This window comes from Antennarius striatus, chromosome 4, assembly GCF_040054535.1.
Source record: "Antennarius striatus isolate MH-2024 chromosome 4, ASM4005453v1, whole genome shotgun sequence".
NCBI classification, from domain to species: Eukaryota; Metazoa; Chordata; class Actinopteri; order Lophiiformes; family Antennariidae; genus Antennarius; species Antennarius striatus.
Window position 1 is genome coordinate 3,080,676 of NC_090779.1, and position 17,227 is coordinate 3,097,902.

The 17,227-nt window shown below is 43.5% G+C and overlaps 2 protein-coding genes and 1 non-coding gene across 4 annotated transcripts in view; 1 reads left to right on the forward strand and 2 right to left on the reverse strand.

Moving 5' to 3' along the window:
• Nucleotides 1-24: 24 nt before the first annotated feature.
• On the reverse strand, nt 25-4,996 carry setd6 (SET domain containing 6, protein lysine methyltransferase). The gene is made up of 9 exons (XM_068312162.1): nt 4,598-4,996; nt 4,004-4,084; nt 3,386-3,530; nt 3,167-3,308; nt 2,896-3,090; nt 2,063-2,204; nt 1,757-1,937; nt 453-589; nt 25-375 (listed from the first exon to the last, which is right to left on the reverse strand). The coding sequence occupies exons 1-9, from the start codon at nt 4,622-4,624 to the stop codon at nt 25-27; spliced, it is 1,401 nt and encodes a 466-aa protein (XP_068168263.1). The 5' UTR covers nt 4,625-4,996.
• Nucleotides 4,997-5,616: 620 nt separating this feature from the next.
• Nucleotides 5,617-5,699, forward strand: trnal-cag (transfer RNA leucine (anticodon CAG)). Its single transcript has one exon. It is a non-coding gene; the product is annotated as a tRNA-Leu (tRNA).
• Nucleotides 5,700-5,863: 164 nt separating this feature from the next.
• Nucleotides 5,864-17,227, reverse strand: part of cmip (c-Maf inducing protein) — a 42,511-nt gene continuing 31,147 nt past the window's right edge. For both annotated transcript variants that reach the window (XM_068312177.1, XM_068312176.1), the window contains 10 exons: nt 16,172-16,198; nt 16,033-16,081; nt 15,761-15,868; nt 15,536-15,652; nt 14,973-15,113; nt 12,881-12,928; nt 12,653-12,799; nt 12,449-12,554; nt 12,249-12,319; nt 5,864-9,755 (listed from right to left, as the gene is read on the reverse strand). In XM_068312177.1, the coding sequence (XP_068168278.1) occupies nt 9,702-9,755; nt 12,249-12,319; nt 12,449-12,554; nt 12,653-12,799; nt 12,881-12,928; nt 14,973-15,113; nt 15,536-15,652; nt 15,761-15,868; nt 16,033-16,081; nt 16,172-16,198 (868 nt within the window). In that variant the 3' untranslated portion in view covers nt 5,864-9,701. The remainder of the gene's footprint in view (nt 9,756-12,248; nt 12,320-12,448; nt 12,555-12,652; nt 12,800-12,880; nt 12,929-14,972; nt 15,114-15,535; nt 15,653-15,760; nt 15,869-16,032; nt 16,082-16,171; nt 16,199-17,227) is intronic.

Sequence of the window (17,227 nt, forward strand, 5' to 3'; positions counted from 1 at the left end):
CAAAATGTCTTGATGGTCCTCTGCTCACGCCTCAGTGAGCTCCATCAGCCCGTAGAGGATGCTCTTCTGTCCGTAGCGCACCTGAAGCGCTCTCTGCTGCCTGCTGCTCAGGCCTTCATAAGCTGCCCGGTCCTTCATCAGAACCTCATCGCCGTCCACATCCTCTGCCTCCATCTTCCCCTCGGCCTCGTCCTCTCTGTAGGACGTCAGAGTCAGACGGGCGGCTGTGTGGATCAGTCTTTTCCATGAAGCCTCTAATCCAGGGAGACCCTCGTTGGAGAAACTGAAGGAAACCTTCTCCTCGTCCTCTTCATCTTCCTCCCACCCTTCATTTTCTTTGAACTCTGACAACTCCTCTTTGGACATGCGCAGCACCTGAAGACACACAAGAGTCCCGTGGTCTTCAAACACCAACACAGGGGTCTCCTCATCGGTCAGGTTCACAAGCTCACCTTGAGAACCGTCTCCAGCTCCCGGTCTGTCAGGCAGCCCCGCTTCCCAAAGACGAAGGCTTCGTCCTTTGGCATCAGCTGAGTCAGCACCTCCCACTGCGCCTCCTTCAGCTGGCGCTCCACAGCAGACTGAAGGCCTGGGAGGAGACGGAGAGGAGGACGAGATGAGGAGCAGCGCTCAGACACGTCCTAGTTTCACCCCTAGTTCCACCCGCCACAAAATGTCACAAAATCCCTTCAGTAGTGTTTGTGTGACTCAGCAAACTAAAATGTTGTGTCCAGCATCATGAAACAACGTTATAAAAGTCTGGGATCATTTTTTAATCGCACCTCCAGTCTGTTCTCCCTGTTTTTTCTTTTTATGTTGGTCGTATCATCTCATTTCATAGTATTTATCCTCCACACCATAAAGGCTGGTCCATGAAAATACTGTCTGACGTTAACCCGTCTGACGTTAACCCGTCTGACGTTAACCCGTCTGACGTTAACCCGTCTGACGTTAACCCGTCTGACGTTAACCCGTCTGACGTTAACCCGTCTGACGTTAACCCGTCTGACGTTACCCGTCTGACGTTAACCCGTCTGACGTTAACCCGTCTGACGTTAACCCGTCTGACGTTAACCCGTCTGACGTTAACCCGTCTGACGTTAACCCAGTCCGTGGAGACAAACAGCTTTAGGTACAGCTAATACATTTTAAACAAAGGCTTTCCTGAAGTAACTTTGAAATAACTTGATGATCTTGGACAAACTAACTGTCAAACTAATGCTCTCTGAGGGCCACATCAGCATCATGGCTGTCCTCAAAGGGCCAGATTATAACTAATAAAGTTAACTAAATGTAACTCAGTATAATGTAAAATAAATCTACTTATTCAAGTTATAATTGCACAGAAATAAGATGTTTCTTTCTTATAACATAAATCTTTTTGTCAGGTCATTAAACCCACGGAACTCCATCAATCAAGGATCAAACTATCAATCAATAAAGAAAAATAACACAAGTTAAGACATTAACTTTGTTCAAAATGTATTTGTCAGTTAAAATGGGCTTCATGACTGCATTGTGGGAAATGTAGTTTTGCTCCAAGCACACTTTTGACCTTTTTTAAACACTCTGACCTTATATGCTCTTGAGGGCCACATAAAGTGATGTGGCGGGCCACATTTGGCCCCCGGGCCTCGAGTTTGACACATGTGACCTAGACTTAACACATTCACGAGCACACGAGTGACTGACGGCGGTGGGTCAGGGCTTTGTGTGGATCCTCTCAGGCTCAGGTTTCCCACTGACAGTAAGTCACCTTGTGTGGCGGCTATGTGGAGGTTGCTGATGGGGATGCTGGCGGTGTCGTTGCCGTTGCTCTGGTGGGGTTCTGTGAACCCGTACATGTGCAGCAGCTCCCAGTTAGCCATCAGTCCATAGGTGTTAAAAACCTCCTCGCCGCTACGGATGCGCCGCACGCTAACCATCTTCAAACAGTCCTGACCAATGACAGACAAGAAGCTTTAAAACTGAGCTGTTATTCATGACTTAGGTTGTATAAATAAAGTTGTTCAATGATGAGATGCTCCTGCGGGGGCAACAAACAAGAAAAGGCGTCACTGACTGGTGTGAACTCCAGATGAGCATTGTGATCCGACACGTGGTTGAGCATATCCGCCATGGGAACCATGATCGGTGGGCTTTGGGCGGTCTCCTCCTCTTCTTCTTCTTCGTCCTCCTCGTCCTCCTCTTGTGGCTCCTGGAAACTGCATAGAGGAGGAGGAGGAGGAGGAGGAGGAGGAGGAGGAGGAAAAGGAGGAAGAGGAGGAGGAGGAGGAGGATTGGACAGAAGAACTAAAGAACTAAACAGATAAAACTGGACAGTGATGTGCTTCATGTTCGTGGGTGTTGGTGATGAGATAAACATTCTGTACCAGTTCATCTGATTAGACGAACCGATGGCTGTACAGGAGGACAGACTTAAGCTTACGTCATCCGAGTTTGTGATTACTCATCAGTTTAAAAAAAAACATACAGTGGTACCTCTACCACTGTGTGTGTGTGTGTGTGTGTGTGTGTGTGTGTGTGTGTGTGTGTGTGTGTGTGTGTGTGTGTGTGTGTGTGTGTGTGTGTGTGTGTGTGTGTGTGTTTATAGGCAAAACACACACATGGGCTATGTAACAGTTCAGCATAGAAACATTAAAAAAAAAAATTATCATTATTATGGGATTTGCTATACAGTTTCCATTATAATTAACATTAAGTTCATTATTTCAAGCCCATAAGTATAAGAATAATTAGTATTAGCATATTAATAATAACATTAATATTATTATTATTATCAACAATAATAATAATATAATAATAGTAGTAGTAATAAGAATAATAACCAGGATACTGAGGTGACTGAACCCCCCCGGCTCGGCCCTGATGGGTGTGTTTTATTTCCTACCCTACCTGTAGGCCATGACAAAGGCCACCAGCTGTGTGTAGAGCTCCAGAGTGTGTGTGTTGGGGTCCCACAGGTCAGGATGTCTGGTGATGAAGGGGAGGACCACGTCGGTGTATTCCCTCTGGATGTTAGCCAAGTCCTGGTCCACGGCCCCTGGGACGCCCGTCCCCCTCAGCAGCGCGTCTCTCTCCGCCTTCGACCTGAACGATCTGGCGTCATGACTCAACATCACGCCAGCAGGAAGTAGTGACAGACGCTTTGCACCTGCTGTCCTACCAGAACATGGGCTGGTCCAGGGTCCTGAAGTCCGTCCACAGAGACAGGTAGGGCCTCCAGTGGGACTGTGGGGACGTGTACTCATGCAGCAGAGCCAGGAGCAGAGGAACCCAGCCAGACGAGCACTCCAGAGACGAGCCCTCTGAAACACAAGCGGACCATCAAAGACACGTCCAGACGTCTTCATCTCAGGAACACCAGTAAGGAACCGACCATCACCTTTCTTCAGCAGGACGGACACCTTGGAGGTTTCCTGGCTGAGAAGAGCTGATCTGGGGACGGTAAATAAAACTTCTCCCTCGTCTACGTCGTTCACTGCCAGCATCCCATAGTCTGCTACCGTTCCCTCTTTACTCACCCGCACCTGGGACAGAAACACCCGTCGAAAATGATGAGGACAAAACAGTTTGGTGGTTAAATTCATGAAAACAAAAACAGGATTCATTCATTCATTCATTCTCGTATCACATCCTCCGCTTCCATGGGTCACGGGGGTTGCTGGGGCCAATCACAGCAGAGGCTGAGAGGCGTGGAGATCGTGAGGCCAAACAAAAGACGAATAACCACACAATTTGAAATGGACCAATCCACCTGAAGTGCATGTTTTTGGAGGTGGGAAGAACCCCGAGAACCTGAAGAGAACCCACACAGACACTATGTGACTGGTATCTGGTATTATTAACAGTTCCCTCATTAAAACAAGCAGAATTGCTCACATCTGGCTAACAGTGTTGCTAATACAGCCAGGAAGACAAAGTGGACAAGATCTCGAGACACCACTGCATTAGTGACAATCTGGTGACTGTGTGGTGCAGAGGTCAGCCTGCAGTAACACACCTTACTGCTGAGCACCAAACCCACTCCGTCACACCACTGGAGGAAGTTCTGCAGGGGACTGGGCCCTGACCCATCAGACATCTGTCAACACACCAGTACAGAACAGGCATTAAAGCACACAGCCAATCTACAAAATACAACCACAAGTTAGTAACAACACCACATTTTGTCTTAATGTCCTCTTTTCACTCTAGTGTGGGTGAATGAGGAGCCCCCAAAACAGTGGGGGCCCCCAGGCTGCTGGGGCCACTCAGGTAGTTGTGCCTCGTGTTGTTTGACCACATGAAGCTATGGTGCTACTTTAGTACCACGTGTTTCATGTGGTCAAACAACATCCTGCTTCAGGTTCATCCAACACGTGAATCTGACTTCAGATGGAAGAAGAATTTCCGCCCTTCACTCGTTTTAAATGAGTTATATTAACGTAAACGAAGGAATAATAACATTTGATCATCATCAAACGGTTTCTTCCGGCCGCCACGTGGTTGTCACATGACGTCACGTAAGAAGTCGGTGCCTTTTGGCCACAGTTCGTGATTCGCGTGGATGTTTAGGCACTATGGTGTCTGGTTTGGAGGAGGTTTAGACGGTCACCTTCGCTCGTTTCGCCTCCGTCGCCATCTTCGGACCGTCGGGGAGTCAGCAGCGGTGCGGTTAGCATGAAGCTAACCGGGGCTAGCATGAAGCTAACCGGGGCGTGTGAGAAGTTTGACCCGAGCTGTGACTTGTAGGCTGCGAAAAGGGTTTACGTAGCCACAGATACTACCAAGAATTTGCTCTTTGTTTGGGAAATGTTCTCAAAAGAATTGGCAGTTAAAAGTTTACGTGTTAAGAAATGTCGAGTGGTATCAATTGTCCCACCTACCCGTAAGAATATAAACAGAATGCTTCAGTGAGTCAAAGCACACTTTTGTCCTATTTATTTCTAGATACTCTGACCTTTTATGTTCTCGTGGACCACATGAAATGAAGAGGCAGGACAAATTTTGGCCCCCGGGCCCTGAGTTTGACATATAATATACAGGGACAGGAAATTCTAACCATGATTTTTGGAACCGAAGTATCTGGACGATGGTTCTATTTAGCGAAAACAAATTACTGACACTTGAAAGCTCAAAATAAATACGATCTGCCTCACACACATGTTTAATATTTGCAAATCATGACTTATTTTTGCAGGACTACGCTCTGATACTCAAAAAGGTGTCAGTGAATAATTGCAGTGACAGGGTAAAATATTCGCACTCTATACTACTCGGATTTAAATTCAGTGATATGCCCTAGAACTCAAACCCTGACTATAAATACTCATCTCAAACTAGTCCAAGTCTGCAAGTTTAGGAGAACCTATCTTCCCCATGTGGTCGCAGACCAAACAAATCAATCCCCGCCTCCACAGATCCAGACATGCGTAGTTGAAACAGAAATCACTCTCAACCGGTTTTCAACTGTAAGAAACACAGGCAAAGAAATGAATAAACATTCATTACAACGTCGTTTTTCAACTGCATCGGAATTTCTAACCGTTGCAGATAATTTCTGTTTTCTTTTATTATTATTATTATTATTAATGTGATGTGTTAAAATACGATTTTGTTTCACTGACTTGCACAGTCAGGATGGCCGAGCGGTCTAAGGCGCTGCGTTCAGGTCGCAGTCTCCCCTGGAGGCGTGGGTTCGAATCCCACTTCTGACAAAACGTTTTTTGTCATGTAGAGTAACTACAAATGGTCTTACCGATCCCAAAGCCTACCGTACTCGTTCTGCTTATAAAACTTTAAAATTAAGAGTTTAGGTGACATATTACTAGTAAATGTTTGCTGTCGTAAAACATCAAAAAGAAGACATGAAACAAAGATGAAACATATTCACAGACAATTTATTTTTAATTGAAATTATTTCACATCATACTTGTTATTTTTCCTGTTGAAGATCGTTCATATTTTTATTACAACAGCCACAGAATAGCAGCAGCAATAATAATAGTAATAATAACCCAGCAGGAGAAGCAGATGCAGAGAAAGCCTGAAAATAGAGACAACGGGCGTCCTCCTTCCAGCCTGCAAAAAAATGTTACAAGGAATCATGGGATTTAGTTTTCAGTCTGCCAGATTTAACAGGCTGTGCCACATCTGACCTTTTTTCCTTCCATACATCTGTTAAGATTCCAGCTATACACTACTTAAACATATTAGAACTGGTTTTACAGTCTGTGTTGAATAAAAAACAAAAGAGAGAAATAGACATGAGCAGGAATCGGGGTGGGAACAGAAAGCAAAGCACAGTGAGCTCCACAGGATACATGGACATGAGAGAACAGAGGACTCAACCATTACATGTTCTACAGTAATATAAAAAGCCAACATTAGAACCTCAGGCTGTGCAGGTGGGAGCTCCAAATGGCCTGAAAACTGTGGGATGAGCTCAGTGACAGGATTTCCCCCAAGTCTGCTCATTTATTTGAAGGAGTAGTTTGACATTTTGTTAAATTTTCATATTCACACTTTACAGGAAGCTACAGGGAGCACTCAGTTGTACATAAAGATGGGGAAACAAATTTTAACCAGATGTCCCAGCACATCGACAGGAAAATGAAAAACTAAATGTAGAACACATTGTGGTTTAAGGGTCTTTATGTGTTGACGTCATACAACTGTAGTCATTTACCCATGTTGCCCGTCTTCATGCTAAATGAGGCTAACCAGAGACCCACTGTAGCATGGCATTAGATGGTCGACATGACAACTTATACAAAACATGAAACTACCCCTTTAAACATTTAGACACTAATAAAACAAAAATATAGTAAAATGAAACTGAATTTGGTAAAGCTATCATAGTCAAATTAAACTGACAGTTTGTTGATGTGTGGACACAAGAACTTTATTTAAACGTGATAATTGGCCAATCAGTGCGGTCCACCTGTGATATGATTCGCTGGCAGGATTAGAACAGGAAATATCAACATTTTTGGATATGAAAAACGTCAAACTTACATGATTACATTTCAGATAGCTTCAGTCCTAAAGTACCAGTACTGGCATTGGTTTGCTTATGAATCAAAATCAATGAAACCCTGTACTGCCTGGACCCATAGGATTTGCCAAGGCTCATAGGGAGATCCTGGCAACAACCAATCAGAAAGTAGTTATAGTGGATCTCTCTATGTCAGTCCTTAACCTCAGCGAGCTAGTGATCAGACCCTTTATATTTCAAACCTTTAAAAAAATACAAAATAGAAATACCAGATAATGCAGCAACATGTACATGCAAAAAAAATAAAACCCCACAAGGAAACAATTCTTTGATTAAAGTGATTGAATCAAGGACTTTTAAAATATAATGAAAACACAACTCGTTCGATTAGAGTGCACTTTGTGTGACAACAAAACCATCACACACACATTAAGATGAAGGCAACGCCAGCCTGCCGAAGACGGCGAGCTAAGAGAAATACAAAAAGATATGAGGAAGAAAAGAAAAAGCATTCAGTAAATGGTTCGAATAGAAGTAGGGCGGGGCGATTATTTACACGGGTATATACATCATACAGTATGTGAAATGTCCTAAAGCCAGACCCAAAGATGGCCACACACACACACACACACACACACACACACGCACGCACGCACACACACACACATACCACAGACTAAACAGAAAACTGTCATGGCACCCAATAAATAGGAAACACAAGGTGTGTCATAGTGGACGGCATCCTGTCCTCTGCTCTGGAGATCACCACGTGGAGCATCCAGGAGAATAAATTAAACGGATGGATTCAGTCAGAGCGAGGCTGACTGGAAAAGGTGGAAGCGTGGCTTGTCTCGTGTTTTCTAGAGCCACCGACAAAAACCAAACTACACGTAGACACAAAGGAGGGAGAGCTTCTGACAGAGTCGGGGCGTTGACCACATGATGACCTGCTGCTACGAGAAGCAGCCAAATTTTGAGGGAATGTAAATAAGCAAATATGGCCGAAAGGCGCCTTTTTCTCCAAATCTTTTGTCCCTTCTAGCCCACTTTGAGAGAATATGTACAATAACTATGTCTCAAACTTTAATGAGAAAGTAATGGTTATCACTGCCTGGAAAATGTCGCCAATGTATTAGAGCGCAATATAAATACAGCAGAGCAACTCAAAACTGGTGGTGTGACGGAAGAAGAAAAAGATATCAGAGGCAACTCATCCACAGCTCCAATCAGAGGCACCGGCGCTTCACCCTGACCTCAGCGGGTCGGAGACAGCGGTGTCTCTGCACAGGCAGGTCAGGAAACACCAATCTGCTAACAACGCTCGTTTTGGCCTGATGAAACCAGTGTACAAAAAACCCCCACAAAAAACAAAACAAAACTAGAAATGATGAAGACGTTTGGCAAGTTTGTCTTTTTAAAAGCCGTCTTAAACAGAGGCAAAAAAAAAAAAAAGCAGCAGAGTATATGAAAATATACAACTCTCAGCTGGTGATGAGTCTGGTTTACAGGTCCGCTTCGGAATTACTGCAGTCCACTTTGCAGGTTCCCACCGAGGTCTGAACAGATCCGTGAGCCGCTGCTTTCCTGGTTGGCTTTTTGTTTTATAGGTCGCAAAAAAAAAAAGGCAATAAAGTTTGGGTTCTTCATTAATTATCAGGACAAAGTCCAGGAGAAGCAGAGTTTAGGAGGTCTAAAAGAGACAACTTATAAATATGACGCAGTCCCAGACTGCCCAGCTATACTGCTACACAACTGCTGCATTAAATAGCAATGGGAGATCCTCGGGTGTGTACACTGGAAACAAACTCAACAAAAGAACAGTCCAACTTTCCTGCAGAGCTCCCCAAATGGTTGGGGTCATGTCATCACTGGGGGGCTTCTCTTCATATATATGTCGGATATAGAAACACACAGTATATGAAAGCACATATGTCTGGAAAAATATGTTCATTTCAGTTGATACAAACCTTTTTATTTTTACTTTGTTGTGCATGGAGGTGTCGTGAATGAGGGGTTAGGCACAGTCTGGAAATGAAATAATTGAAAGATGAAAATTTTCAATCGATGCCAAAGATGCATGAAAGAGACGACTGACGTGTTCGATACGTGTTCGATACGTGTTCGATACGTGTTAGGGAGAGCAGGTGGAATGTGAACTGTCTTTAACGCACGAGGACAGGAGAGAAGGGAGCTGATTCGGTGGGGGGGTGGGGTGGGTTCCTGACGACCTGGAGGTGGTGAACCATAATTAGACTGAAGATGAAAGCTGGGACCGTCAGTGGAACGCGGGGCGAAGGTGTCGGACACAGAGGAACATGTCCCCGGTGTCAGAATGAAGTGGGTCCCTGCGTGTCCTCTCAGTAAAAACAAGGTCCTTGAAAACATCAGAGGAAAGGGGGGGGGCAGACAGGTCCAAGGAAAAGAAAAAAGAAAAAAAAAAGATGCTAACGCTGAACGCACAGTTCCCTCCCGTTGGTGGGGGGGTGGGTGATGATATCTGAAGCTGATGAAGACTCCTGGTGTTCCTCACGCCTGGGATGTCACAGATGTCATGATGGCGGCGACAGAAACAACATGATTTTCATGTTGTGTATCTGAGCCTCTGGGCAGTGTGCATGTGTGTGTGTGTGTGTGTGTGTGTGTGTGTGTGTGTGTGTGTGTGTGTGTGTGTGTGTGTGTGTGTGTGTGTGTGTGTGAGTGTGAGGTGTGTGAGCGGGGCTGATCACCAGGCCTCCGTGTACCGAACATCTACATCTTTCAGGTTGGGCAGTTTGGCCTGTAAAAAGAAAGACAAATGGAAAAACGCCGTTACTGTTGGTTCCACTACTTTTTTATCCCATCATTTCACTAATCATAGGCCATTATCATTACTCTGTCAGTTCTCTAACATATTAGAAAAATTATTTATTGCAAGGTTAGATAATTTCATAGAAAATAATAACATTTTGACAGACAGTCAGTGCGGGTTCAGGTCAAGCAGGTCAACAGCAGTGGCACGAATGGAATTGACAGAGGAGATCAGTGACTGTATTGATAGCCAGAAATATGCATTGGGAATATTTATTGATCTGAAGAAGGTTTTTGACACGTTTAATCACGACATATTGTTTAAAAAACTAGACAGGTATGCTATAATGGGGGGGAGTGGCTTAAGTTGGCTGAAGAGTTACATACAACACAGGCAGCAGTTTGTACAGACAGGTGACTACAAATCAACCTGGGCCGACATTACCTGTGGAGTCCCACAGGGGTCAGTGTAAGGCCCGATACTATTCATTCTGTATATCAATGATATTTGTAATGTGTCAAATATGTTGAAATTTATTTGATATGCCGATGACACAAATGCATTTTGTTCAGTAAATTCACAAACACTGGTTTGACGTAAATAAATTGTCTTTGAATCTGAGTAAAACCAAGTTTATGCTATTTGGAAACCGCACAATAGATGTACAAGTACAAATCAAGGTAGATGATGTTAAAATTGAAAGAGTTTATGAAAACAAATTTCTGAACCACAAAATCTGCTGGAAACCCCGTATAAGTCACATAAGAGCTCAACTTAAAAGTACGACCAGTTAAAACAACACTGAGGCATGTGTGTCTCTGTACATGGAGTGAAGCTGTGGGACAGACTGAGTGTGGGGGTTCAACTCAGTCCGAACATCAACCAGTTCAAGAGGTCATACAAAAAGATGATGTTTGGGAGGTATTAGAAGGAGGAAGGCCTGTTGTTGCAGCACATTAACAGTTACAAGACATTTTCAGTTGAAGGTCTCCTCTTTGTCTTTAAGGATTCTGTTCCTCATTTGATCACTACACTGTTTTTTCTCCTTCTATTTACTTTGGGGTTGTTGTTTTTTTATTTTTTAATCTTTCTATGACTATGCAGTTTAAATTATTGATTTACTTCTGTAAATATTATCAGCTAGTATTTTGTAATGAGCTTTTTTTTTAGAATAAGGGTGTAGGAGTTTAATAAGTTTCCACTTCTTCCTACTCCTTTTCGGATAGTGTTCACACCATTCTGGTGTATTTATTATTGTTTGTTGTTGTCATTTTGTTTTTGTTTGTTTGTTTGTTATTCGAACAAAAATAAATGAAATGAACTCATTCATTCATTCATTCATTCATTCATTCATTCATTCACTACTTCTATGTGGGACTGGAATTTTCTTTGCAAGAATGTTTCACTTTTACATGTTCTCCTCAATACACTACCTACTAATCATAGTGGTTGCAGTATTTTCCACACTATAAGGCGCAGCTACAAGGCTTTAATTTTCTCAAAAACCGACAGTGTGCCTTATAATCCAGTGCTCTTTATTTATGAAAAAAAGTTTTAAAATAGGCCATTCATTGAAGGTGCATCATATAATCCAGTGCACCTTATAGTGTGGAACATACTGTACATTATGGGAAATAATACAAACTAATATTAAAAATGAAGCAATGACTGCTTTCAGGGATCAGCACCATAAAAATGATCAATAAAAGTTAATTTCTCAAGAGAGAATGGTTGTCCTGGTCAGATGTTGCTTCGTAAATGAATGACTACTACTGATTAAAATGTCACACAGGAAAGTTGTTGATGGTTTAAAATGGCACTTATAACACTGTACAGCAGTGGTCCTCAACCTTTTTGTTTCCACTGACCGGATTCATCTCAGGTAATATTTTCTCTTCATGTGCTGGATAATCGTTAATGACACCAGGACGGCTGTAGTCTAGTAATAAATCATCACTGGTTTTATGTGACATCAACAGACAACAAACAACCGTTTTTTTCTTAAATTAATAACCAACATCTCTGTAAACAAAATAATTGTAAGAAATGATTACATTAAAAACTGGATTGAAGTGACTGCACTGATGAGGTTTATTTTGAAATATAGCGACTTACAATCAGTTCATTCAACGTAGGAGAAATATTGATCATTTCCAATAGAAGGGTGAACAGGTCAATCAAATTATAATAATTACAATAATGAGAATTAGTGTTTGGGGACCGCTGATCTCGGGGTAACGGGAGACAATGACACCTGAAGTATTAAGAAACAGAAAAGGGACATCGGACAAACGGACCGCTACCGGTCCGCGGACCGGGGGTTGGGGACCGCTGCTGTACGGCGTGGAGGTTTAAAATGTGATGGTCTCATTAACTCGAATACTTCTTGTGATGTGTGACAAAAAGAAAACATGCATTTTCAGACGGACACATCGGTCCGCGCTCCACGGACATTTGGTGTGAGTCGTGTTGGATTAGTACCTTGAGGTCCTCGTACGTGTCGGCGGTGAGCTTGGTGCTGTTCATGTTCAGGCTACAAAGACTTTTCATGGCTGAAAAACAAACAAGGAAACATGTTAATAATTCTGAGCTGTTCCTGGAATTCTGCCTAATCAAACACAGAATAGAGTCACGTGTGTGTGTGTGTGTGTGTGTGTGTGTGTGTGTGTGTGTTTCCTTACAGCTGAGCGCCAGCAGCCCGGCGTCGGTGACGGGGGTCTCGCACAGGTTCAACACCTGAAGACAGGCCAGATGCTCGGACAGCAACCTCAAGCCTGCGTCCCCGAACTGACCGGGACAGACAGACGGGACAGACGTCAGACCGCTGGGTGTGTGTGTCGTTGTGTTAGTGCTGTGTGTGTGTGTGTGTGTGTGTGTGTGTGTACCTGTGTGGACCAGAGGTTGAGCTGTTTGAGTGAGGGCAGCTTGATGAGCTGCTCGGCACAGGCACTGGTGACGTTGGTGAAGGCCAGGCTCAGGTTCTCCAGGTTCCCAAAAGAACCTGAGCTCAGCAGACGGGCCAGGTCTGCATCCTGCACAGAACACAGAACCAGCGGGATTATATTTAATCCCAGCCTTGTTTGAGCATGGCAGGACAGAAGGTGGGCTCTCACCGTGGACTTGGAGGGGAGGGTCAGCCGGGTGGGGCCTCCTTTCCGTTGCTAAGGAGACAAACAGAGAACAGGCGTCTGAGCTGTGACTGCAGGGGGCCGTTCACACACTAGGTGGCGTGAGTGAGCGCGTCACACACATGCATTCAGGTCACATTGTGGACATGGGACAGCAGGTTGATCACAACACCGTTTACAGAGTTGTAAATAATGAAGATGTCATTTCAACACGGTGATGCAAATATTGTCTTTAACCGTAGAAAGAAAAAAACACTTCAAACGTAAAAGAAAACCGATGTCTTTTCTTTTTTAACATGAAAATTAATGATGCTAAAATGTTTACCAGCACATGTATGTAAATATACACACATGCATCAACCGCTTATTATGAAAAATGAAACAGAAATGATCATTTTTGAAGACTTTGCATGATCATATTGATTCCTCAGTGTGATCACTCCCAAATTTGGTTTTAAATGTTACTTTTTTTCCCACACAGGACAAAAAGACGAGGATGTGATGGAGTGCCTCTAATTTACAATATTATCATTTAGGGAGAGCAAAAAGATCAGAAAATGTTTTCTGTCCTGCAAAACTTGTAGAATAAATACATCACACACATATCTGTGTGCGTGCGTGCGTGTGCGTGTGTGTGTGTGTGTGTGTGTGTGTGCGCCTTTTGGTGATGATTACTGAGGGAGGAACGAAGCATTTAGCTGCTGCAGAGGACATCTGTAGACGTGATGAAAGGATGTGACAAGATGCTTGCGCATCAGCACTCCTCTGTCTCCTGGCAACAGGGACTCATCGTCAAAGTACTGACATAACTTAAGAAGGAGAAGTCATTTTGAAAAGAGCAAAAGCTCTCCAAATGTGATGGACTCTCAGAGAAGATGTGACATGATGCAGAAAAAAAGCTGCAAACATAAAGACACACATGTCTGTCCAAATTTAAAACATCACGTCCTTAGGACAGGAGAGTGCATAAAAAATGGATGTATGGACGGATTGACGTTTAAACGTACTTGTGTGCAGATGTAACTCCTCATCATCAAGGTTCTAGCATGTGATTACTGAAGGAGGCCGGGACTCATTGATTGGTTCATTCTGACCCGGCTGTACCAGCAGACCTGAGGCCGTCTGAACAAACTGAACCCAGGACAGATCTGACTGCTCAGCTCTACTAGAGAACCTGCTGTTCTCTCCTTGTTCTCATCCAAACCAGCACATCCAGCACAAGTTGGGTTCTGAACCTCTGGAACCTTTTGACAGCTGCAGTGTGTCTGAATCAGGGACACTGAACAGACCACATGTGTCTCTGGTAACACAGGAATTTTGATGTACAGTATTTTCTGCACTCTAAGGAACAATGAATGATGAGGCTCACCTTCAACAAATGGTCTATATAAAAAATAAAAAAAATACAGTGCACTCTGGCGCATTCGCACATCAACATTCGCGACTCCACTTCACCGCAAATTCTTTATAGGTAGTCACGTGATACCGTACGCGCATTCTATTGGCTGACGGCACCCGGAAGCGTGCTGCCTTCCATCAGCCTCGGACTTCCGTGAGACACAAAAGTGTTTTAAACAGTCTAATACAGATAGAAGGTGATTTAATATCAGTATGGGGAGGGTTAATTTTTTTTTTTGTTGTCTTTTTTAAATAAATGTTTAAATTACTGTAAATAATAAGATAAATAGATTCCTTAATGGCGTGTGGATCCTGGAACTTATTAACTGCAAAGAACAGACCGCGTTGTATAAGATGCATCCGATTATAAGGTGCATCTTCAATGAATGTCCTATTTTAAAACCATTTTCATATATAAGGCGCACTGGATTATAAGGCGCTGTGTCAGTTTTTGAGAAGATTAAAAGCTTTTAGTTTTGCCTTATAGTGCAGAAAATACTGTAATGAAAATCTGGTGACTTGATTCTCTATCAGAGGCTGAACCCAAAAGACACGTGGGACTAGAACATGTTCTCACTTCAGACCTAAAAGAACCGACTGTCAGTGAAAACATTGTGTCCACTAATTCAGCACTGTGTGTGTGTGTGTGTGTGTGTGTGTGTGTGTGTGTGTAACTCACCAGCTCTTTGAGCTCTCTCTGCCGCTCACAGAGCTGCTCGTACATACGCAGGCCCACATGCGTGCTCTCCAGGGTGGAGATGATCTGCAGCTGGGTGTCTTTGTTCTCGATGATGTTGTATTCCAGCATCAGACACAGGATCTGAACACACACATGGTAACACACACACACACGCACGCACGCACGCACGCACACACACACACACACACACACACAATGACTTGTCAAACATTTGTAAAACGTCTTTCTCTGGAGGGACTGGTTCTGTCACGTCCTTCAGCTGGAGGATGACTCAGTATAAAACAAACTAGAGAAGGAAAAACAAAATCCTACTAGTTGCATCATGGGAAATGTAGGTGTTTCATAATGGAAACCAGTACAGCCTCAGATTAAAATGTTGATTATTTTCCCGACAAATCAGGCAGTTTAATCTCCTGTGCTGTCAAAACCATTACTGCAACTGGAGCTGCAGCACTTATTCAATCAGTCACTTTGTCAACAAACAGTACATTTATCTGCAACTATAATAAAATAAAAATATTTTATAGATGACAGAGACACACCTCCACCATGGTCTGGTTCCCACGCAGGGCCAGCAGCATGCAGGGGCCCAACTTGTTTTCAGCCAGAGACAGCAGGAACTTCTTGGTTTTGTAGCAGGAGCCCATCAGGATATGAACCTACAGGTAGAGGTGGTTTGTCAGCAACCGTTCACTACTAACCACTACTAACCACTACTAACCACTACTAACCATTACTAAGCACTAGGTGTGTGTGGATCCACTCACCATACTGGCAAAGAGCTCTCCATCATCATCACAGGCAACACCTCCGGGGCTGTAGAGCTGAAACCAGCCGTCTTTACCTGAACGTACACTGAGCAGGCATGAATGAACCTGGAACACACACACACACACACACACACACACACACACACACACACACACACACACACACACACACACACACACACACACACACACACACACACACACACACCATGATTCTAGGTCTGCTTTAGGACTCAAACACTGGTAAGCACACACCAACACACACTCACCTCCTGCCTGGGGTCCTCGGCAAACCTCTGGATAACGTACTTTAATTCCCTGATCAGACAGAAACAGTCATCAGAATGTTGTCAGACTTGAATATAACTTTATCGTTCAAGACGAACTGAAGGTGCGTGAGCTACTCACTTTGTGAATTTGGCGTGTGCGAGAGCCCTGGAGAGAGAAGCAGAGAGTGTGTTCAGGATAAACTCCGACAGGAAACATTCGCTGGACGGACGCTTTTTCTGTTTCTCAATCACAGATCATCACATCCACATAGTACACGTGACACAATGGGATCCTTTACCCACAATGCATTAGCCGTTTTTCATTGAAAGGTGTCCAATAAACGGTAGCATCACCAACAGGGAGCGTTCTTCAGACAAACCCATCAACTGATCTCAAATTCTCTCAACAATCCTGCTAAATATAAATTCATGAGGCTTCACATGATGTGAAGCATTTAAGGTCATAAAAATAAAACAACAGCGAGGCTCCACGTGTTCGCAGGCTGACCTCAGGCTCCAGCAGCCACGGTTGGTATCCCAGCGTCAATTTAAACACCATGTTTAGTCTGTTTATCTCCAAGAAAGTGTTGAGACACAGGTGACAGAGCGTCGCCGCTGTAGTTCAACGTAAAGCTTGACGTTTATTTTTAGGTCAGTCGATGTAGAACCCATTTCTCTGCTCGTCTGCTCTCTATCATGATAATTTGCTTTTATTTCCCTCTCATTTTACATCTATTTGGCTATTTATACGTGTTTGTAAGGCATTTTATGACTTCTACCGAGGACCTTATGATTTCACTCATGACTGTTTGTTTGTTGGCTGCTGGGAATGTCAGCGACGGAACAGATTTCCAGTAAACATGCTGGAAGGACGGGTCTTGTGCCGGAATCGACCCGTTGAATTTAGGCACAGATCCAGATAAAAGGTCGATTCACAAATGTTTCCTTACTTCCCTAATACTGTGAGATGAGGCCTTTTTTCAACATTTTCCTTGGAGCTGACAAAGAAATAATCAATCAATATCAGGTACATGGAATCTAGGTGTGGAACCAATTACTGGTACTTTTTATTGAGGCTTGTCCGAATGAAAGGGCTGTCAAAGGAATGTGTGCTTGTTATATCTATTATTATGCAGTACATATTAATTTTCTAGTGCTATTTTTATTCTGATTCAATGTTTCTGTTTTTATTTGA

Bases quoted from the DNA above. Each gene is read 5' to 3' on its own strand.
- setd6 (XM_068312162.1), bottom strand. From the start codon at position 4,624: ATGGCGACGGAGGCGAAACGAGCGAAG. The intron at 2,205-2,895 runs GTAGGGTAGGAA...TCCTCTATGCAG, and splicing joins GCCTTTGTCATGGCCTACAG to TTTCCAGGAGCCACAAGAGG. The intron at 590-1,756 runs GTGACTTACTGT...GTCTCCTCCCAG, and splicing joins CCACATAGCCGCCACACAAG to GCCTTCAGTCTGCTGTGGAG.